Source organism: Montipora foliosa, chromosome 5 (assembly GCF_036669935.1).
Source record: "Montipora foliosa isolate CH-2021 chromosome 5, ASM3666993v2, whole genome shotgun sequence".
NCBI classification, from domain to species: Eukaryota; Metazoa; Cnidaria; class Anthozoa; order Scleractinia; family Acroporidae; genus Montipora; species Montipora foliosa.
This window is the reverse complement of record NC_090873.1, coordinates 34,957,092-34,964,591: the sequence shown is the minus strand read 5'-3', so window position 1 is coordinate 34,964,591 and position 7,500 is coordinate 34,957,092. Positions and strand designations below refer to the sequence as shown.

The 7,500-nt window shown below is 39.3% G+C and overlaps 1 protein-coding gene across 3 annotated transcripts in view; it reads left to right on the top strand.

The window, feature by feature from the left end:
* LOC138004053 (double-stranded RNA-binding protein Staufen homolog 2-like) overlaps nt 1-7,500 on the top strand; it is a 10,144-nt gene that overhangs the window by 783 nt on the left and 1,861 nt on the right. Inside the window, exons 2-7 of one of the 3 annotated variants that reach the window (XR_011123724.1) lie at nt 1-889; nt 2,909-3,118; nt 3,346-3,489; nt 4,788-4,968; nt 6,320-6,452; nt 6,624-7,500. The exon at nt 1-889 is cut by the window's left edge and continues 492 nt beyond it; the exon at nt 6,624-7,500 is cut by the window's right edge and continues 1,861 nt beyond it. Coding sequence is in view for 2 of the 3 variants with exons in the window: in XM_068850450.1 (XP_068706551.1) it covers nt 1-889; nt 2,909-3,118; nt 3,346-3,489; nt 4,788-4,968; nt 6,320-6,399 (1,504 nt within the window). In the remaining variant the exon portion in view is untranslated. Of the gene's footprint in view, nt 890-2,908; nt 3,119-3,345; nt 3,490-4,787; nt 4,969-6,319 lie in introns of all 3 variants that reach the window. The other 2 variants (XM_068850451.1, XM_068850450.1) reach the window with 2 other exon arrangements.

Genomic DNA, 7,500 nt, shown 5'->3' with positions numbered 1-7,500 from the left:
GCACCCCTACACAGGACAAGACAATCACTACCGCTCATACATACATAATGACTATCATCCACGCTCTGCACCTCCACGTATACCAAGGATCGCCTGTGTTAAGCTTATAATGGGAGATCAAGAATTCTATGGCGAAGGTCGTGACAAGCAAGCTGCTCGAAAAAATGCTGCATCAAAAGCTGTTAGGGTAATCAGAGAGGAACTTGCTGCTGCTGGAGAACAGGGAGAATTAATCAAGCCTGCTGACGTAGAAGCTGTGGTCCAGAATGGTAATGAAAGTATTGTTTCGCAACCAGAGTCTTCACCAAAAAGCACCACCCCGGAATTAAAATCAGAAATTAGCCAGTTATATGAAATAGCTTCAAAGCGCAAACTTCTAGTTGGATTTGAAGATGTGAGTAGCAGTGGTCCTCCTCACATGAAACGCTTTGTGGTGAGCGCAACTGTGGGTGAATTTGTGACTCAGGGTGAGGGTTGTAAGAAAAAGGATGCCAAACAAGAGGCAGCAAGGAAAATGCTTCAAGAGCTAAAGAAACTACCAGAGCTGCCTGCCCAAGATGAAAACCTCAAGAAAGTTGGATGGTTTGTTCGTCGTGGACCTCGCATAGCAAATGACAAGAAAACAAAAGGAGATATAGATCCTACCTTAAATCCTGTCAGCATCCTTGGGCAGTTATTCCAGCGCAGAGGTGAAGAACCCCCAATGTATCAACTCCTTCATGAGGGGGCAAATGCACAGGAACGAGAATTCACAATTCAAGTGATAGTGGGGCCTCACTCTGCCACAGGAGCAGGCCCAAACAAAAAAGAAGCTAAAAAGAGAGCTGCCGAAGCAATGTTAAAGCTGATTGGCTTTCGCTCTGCAGAAGTACAGCCAGCTAGTGCTCAGGTAAGAGTGGCCTTAACAATACGTCATTGGTAACTGTTGGTCTAAACTCAAAGAAAACTGTTTGATTGATTGATGGATTGATTGATTTATTGATTGATTGATCAGTTTATTTACCCCTCTTGCAGCTACAGCTGAATTACAAGGGCACTAGCAACTATATTATTGATATTTATGAGTACAAAAATTGTTCATTCGTTCAGTCTTGGCAACTAATTTAACACCACTATTAACAATAGAGCCAGAGCAAAGAGAATACCCGTGGTGGGTTTCGGGAGGAATGGGTATTATGTTTGAGAGGAATGGTCTTCGACAACAATTTCATTTTTCGCCGTTGGATATCAAGTGAGCTTTGTTTCTAATATTTTACTAATGTGACAGTGAAGAAGTATTTGAATGAAAGCTTGTGGTCTCTTTTGTGCTTCATTATTTACGGTTAAGGTTCTTTCGAAAAGGGTTTGACGTGATCTGTCAGAAGTTTTATTTAATTGCATATGCTTACGACTCGGATTGTGTGTCTTGTTGCATGCAGGAAATTGAAATAGGAAGGGTTCACGAAAATAAACAGGTCTGTTGGAAGCGTGCTTGAGTTTCAACAAAATGAGCCCCAAAATCAGCAAAAAATTGTGATGCTGATAAATAATTAAGTAGCTGCTATTTCCAAAAGGATGGAATTACCTGGTGATAAATATCCTCATCTTGGAGAGTTACTTTGCAGATACACTGGTCAACCTTAACAGCTGGGCGATTGTGATCTTTGTGTTGAATTTGCACATTTCTTGTCAAACTTTATAACACTTGAAAGAAAAGAAAACTAACAAAAACAAAAACCTGGTATCTTGCTATCATTTGACACAGATGCTTCACTGTTTCGCGAGTAAACACATTGCGGTAACTTGATCACGGCACCCGCTGAATTCGATGTCACTTTCAATTTTGCAATTTACTTGTGCAGCCAAAAGTACAATAGCAAAATTCAACTTAGCAAAAATCTCCCAAAATGTTTTCGCTGATGTCGTAAATTTTATTGCTGATGGCAAAATATTTTATTCTCGATCGACCGTCCTGAAAACTTACTTCCTTCTGCTCTTCCTAAAAACTGTGTATCAATATTTATTTACTTTTGCATCAGTATTTGTTTTGCATAAAGGAAGCTAACAAAAATTAATCTGTACCTTAATTAGTTTGCATTTTTGAGTGTTAAAATAGAATTTTCGGTCCTATGCTTCTGTTACAAATTGGTATATTTTTTAGGTCACCCTTCCGGATATTAACCCCGCAAGACGAGCTTAACTTCAGTGATCTTTTGTATTACCAAGCTATCGGACGCTCAGAGTGCACCCTTACCCTTGTGGTGTAAAGAAGTTGTGAGGGAACTTGAAAATGATCAGCATGTCAACCTAGAAGCCAATGTTTTTCGATTCCCTTTTATTTTCTTCAATCTTTCTGGGTTTAGTACTTTGCTAGTAACCACATGTCTTCTCAGTGGGGCTATTTACCTAAGACTTATACCATGGCACTACAATGATACACAATACCAAAACAATATCGTGTACTATTAGAGGTACATATTGCCCAGAGAGAACTTGAATCTCCTGGCAGGCAAAATGCAGCTCTGTTGGCTATATGGAATAAAGCGCTGTGTTACTGCACTACCACACGTTCGCAATGCGTGCTTATTTTTTCTGAAGATGACAGGAATTTTTCCTTTCGGACAAATGATTAATAGGCTGGTAGCCAGGCTTTTAACCTCAGAAAAAGATCTGTTTCATCGTATGAAGGTGTGAGCCAAAGGGCCTCTGCTGGCACGACTTCTGGGTGACCCCTTAAATGGTCTTAATGACCCCCAACTTGAAAACATTGCTGGCAACGCTGCAGTTCAATATCACCCAACTCAGTCCCTTCTGTTTTTGAGTAACACATACCTCAGGCAACCCAGTGTGCGCTCATGGACAATGACAATAATGACAATAATGTTGATTTTGATGACGATTACAAGGAAATTGTGATTTCTCTATGTAGGGTGACAAAGGTGTAAAAATTGAGAAAACAGAAAGTGAACCGAAAGGACCATTCAATGACCCCTCCTCCGGCAGCCAACCAGCCACTATACTTCGCCGACAGCTCAAGCCAGGTTTGCTTCCCATGGTCCCTGAACTTGCAAAGCACACGCGACCAGACATGATGACCTCAGTGGTCGCACCTATTGCACAAGTGAAGGAAGTACCACAGGTACATGTAAAATCAAGTGCTGCATTGTTTGTCAAGGTTTAAGGTTGTTGAAATTCAAGATTGGCATGAAGTAGGCATTAAAAACTCTGTTTTCCATCAGGAGCCCTTCATCTCTTGTTAGGTACATGTACAGCTGTAGGCATGAAGCAGTTTTGTTGTAATGGTCAGTCAAAGGTATTAGATTTTTTCAAAGAGTTTGAGGTAGAAACCTTGCTTTTATTTTTCAGGAGCCTGTTGTACAAGGTGGATTGAACCGAGCGCCTGGTGCACCAGTTGTGAAGGCAGCTGCTCCCATTCTGACAGCTGTCCAGAAGCTTCTTCATCTTGCTGAGCTAGAGGGACTTAGAGTGCAGTTTACTGATTACCCAAAGGTAGGTCAGGGGCTCCAAATATATTCAAAATTGACTAAAAAAAATAACATGAAGTTGAGTGGACTAGAAAGAAGGAGTTACTTAAGTTTATTAACCAGAACCTTGAGTACACTTGACTAAGTTCTTACTGCAGCGTAAAGTAAATTCGGTCCTGGCCACACTATTGTAATTAGCCAGTATCAAAAATACCATAGTACTCTTTCTTTGTCCATCCAAAATTATTGTGTGCATTGTTTCCAGTTTCTCTTGGGACCATTATAAGTCCCAATTGAAAATAAAACAATACTTATGCAGAATTTTGGAGGGACTAACAAAGAGTATTATGGTATTTGTGATATTGGCTCAAAGACAGAACTTCTGTTCTCCTGACATTCTTTTTTCATTGAGAATGTTCTCCAGATAATTGAATTGTCACTAATGCATACACTTGGAAAGGTACAGTTGCCCTTAGTTGAGTTTCAGGTACATGAAGATCTGACAAATATTTTTGACAGAACTTGTCCCTGGGTTAGTGGCATGTAAAAATCTCTTGCCCGCCAGGATAGGGTGGTTGTCGAAAGTCTACTGAGTGAAGCCTTGCAAAACCAATCCACGTACATGTAATTCAGGAGCAAAAAAAAAAACAAACAAACAAAAAAAGACGCAACATTTGAAATGGCATGGCACCACGCTCAGAATCGATTTCCAGCCACAAAAATTCACTCAGACAGCTCGTTTGGAATACCCTCCATCCATGTTGAACATATTTCTGTGCTCGAACTGGGCATGCAAGCTTTGTGAACAAACTTATCCAATCATGAACTTTGATCCACGAAGAACATAGTGGGGTTTGATGGTGATGACTTTCCCAATGTAATGCTCTCTGTTGGTGATGGGATTGTGCTTTTTAGTTGTGTTTCACTGCAGTGTGGCTGGGCATCCGTATTTTTTTAAGTATGGTTTATTGGTTCTTGTTTTTTGTGATGATTGTAGAAACTGAAGAATTGAAGAGGCCAATATTCTGTTGTCTTTGCCAGCGGAAAAATTATTGAATAAAGCTGATGCAAAGTTTAGAGAAATTGAAATTTTATGGGAAACATGGGTAGTCCAGGTAGGCAAGATAGGCTCATCTTCCTCATGAGTGATCAATCACAGCTACATATACATGTATTAATACATGCAAGCTGATTATGTCTATTCACAGGGTCAGTCATTCAATAAAATATTGGTGGAGATGAAAGCAACCAGGCAGTCATTGTGAAGTATTTTTTTACAGTCGGTCAACTTTCAACCAATGATTTATATTAATGATTTTCCAGGAACGAGAGTACCTGACACTTGTGACAGTGTCTTGCATTCCTCCCATTACATGCTATGGATCAGGAGTGACAGTTGAATCAGCACGGGAGGAAGCAGCGTCAAATGCATTAAAACCATTACTTCAACTGGGCTTGGATCGCTCCACTACATGTACATTAAAATCATTTGAAGACAACCAAGGTGGGTGGTCAAGGTTTGAAACTTGAGAATGAAAGCTCACCTGGGTAATAATTATTATGCTCATCAACTTGTCTAAAGATGGTGATCCATTGGGGCGTCTGGGAGCATTCTTTTAGGGGAAGTTAGATACATTGTATGAACTGCTGATATGAAATCAAGTGAAGCGATCATTGATCCTCACAGTTATAATGAAGACAACATGATTCATTTCATATATATTACTTAATTCGTTGATTCATTCATCAGGGAAACATTAGAACCCGCAAATGACCAGCTCCCAATGTCAGTGGCTTCATACATATAGCTCTGTTGGTTAGAGCATCGCACTGGTATCACAAGGTCGTGGGTTCAAACCCTGTTAAAGTCCTGAATTCTTCAGGCTTCTCTACATAATAATTGCTAAATTGCATTCATAACTGCGAGGATGATAGCTTCACTAGATACATTATTATATCTTGTTACATGTAGATGTTTTGGTGTGTGGCATCGCTGAGTATTTTTACTGGTCAGTTGTGCTGTATTTTGATGAGCCCAAAATACAAACAACCAGTAGAAATTAATACTCAGCTGTACTACACACCAAAACATCTAATAAGCTATTTGTTATTCAGCTTGTTTGCACTAAATTTTTAGCAAATAAATTGTGAACAACCGAAAAGATGTGCCAGATTAATTTGTGCGTGCGGGGCAACATCTGTCTTTAACCCATTCACTCTTCAAGCACCCTAGGATGCCCTTAGTTGACGAGAAAATCATGTGGCATCAGACAGAGTAAAATGTGTTAAGTCTCGCTCTCATGAGTCAATGGTTAATACGTACATACATGCATACTTAATTGACCTCTTCCCTTGAGAGCTTTTCAGAGCCAATGAAACAACATCAACGAAACAACAACTGTTGAGAAACCCAACTGGCAGGAGGCAAACCAGTTGGCTATTTACAAGTGCAGCGGAGAAGTTGAACCAGTTACTACTAGGATCAAATTTGACAAGTGGTCAGAGTAGGTCTTGAACCCAGGATCTCCAGATCTTGAGGCAAGCGCCCTAACCACTGGGCCACACTGCCTACTTCAATATTTATTTAGAAAAAAAGGTAGCCTGATTTCTCTTCGGGAAATAGCGAGCGCTTTTCGTCAGCCTTCTGTACTTACGTGTATTGAAAAGCTCTGGAGTCCATTGCAATTAATATTATTCACTCAACAATATTATTGCACCTTACATGTATAGTACCTGAATTAAACTGTTAATAAAGCCACTTAAGCTGGACAAAGGTTGAAAAGTTTACAGGTAACATGGCAATCGCATTGTAAACTTTGTTCTTGTTTTGTTTTGTTTTGTTTTTTATGCTTCAGCAGGTGGGTTGCTGCCTCAACCAACAAACAATGTTACATCAAGTGACAATGGAAGGGAAAATCAAGTTAAGAAGGAGTAATGTTCAAAAACACTGGGATCGACAGGGAAAGGAAAATATTAGTGGCAGTGATTGTCTTTAGTAAATAGACCTTTTTACCGATACGGCAGCCATTTTGATTTCTATGTTTCGAAAGACATTATGGGATGCTCAGGGGGCAAATTAACATGTATTTGCCCCCTGGGCATCCCATAATAGCTATTCAAAACAATAGAAATCAAAATGGCCGCCGTATCGGTGAAAAGGTCTATTGTGATCTGTGATAGATTTTGTGGGTCTTTGTTTCTGTAGTAATGGCAGTTATCTTTTTGTAAGCAATGTCACGTTATCCAACAATGGGGGCTGTGGAAAAATACCATTCATTGAACAGTGTTTAACTGCTGTTTAGCTCTGCCATTGTCTGTTCTGTTCCAAAGAAAAGGCTTTCGTTTTTTGTAACGCCATCTTCTGGAAGCTCTTTACATGAAAATAATTGTAGTTCTGCTAGATTGATTCTGTTCAAATTATCAAAAGTAACATTCATGTTCACAGCAGCTTTTGTATTGTCATATCAAGTACATTGACTTTTTGCTTTATTGTTTTTGAATTGGCCTTTCTCAAGGGTCTTGCAAGGATTTTGTTCTTACTTGTATTTATTTAATAATTATTTTATTTTGCTTCCAGGGGTACATGTAGTTCCTTTTGTTAAAGCAGTGTTCTAAGGTTTTGGGAAACATGGAACATTGAAAAACAGCAATATGCATCATGGGACAAAGTTAAAATGCTGTTTTCGTCTGTCATAGACAGTATTCATAAAAATTAATGGTCGCCATACAATTATTCTTTAAATTGGCTTTGTGATAATCATCCTCATTAGCCTCACTTTAGAACAAAAATTCGTTTGAATTTTGTTCGTGCAAACGAGGTTAGTGAGGATGATTAACCTGCAGACAAAAGAATAATTCTTGGCCGCCATTTATGAATACATGGTCTATGGTCAAGATCATTGTACCTGTGCATTCTAGTTGGAGATATATGTACATGATATACGTCATGGAAAGTAGTTTATTATGGTTCTGTAAAATTCATTTTGCTCCAGCTGTTACATTTGAACCATGTTTACAAGAGCACTGCTTCTTTTTT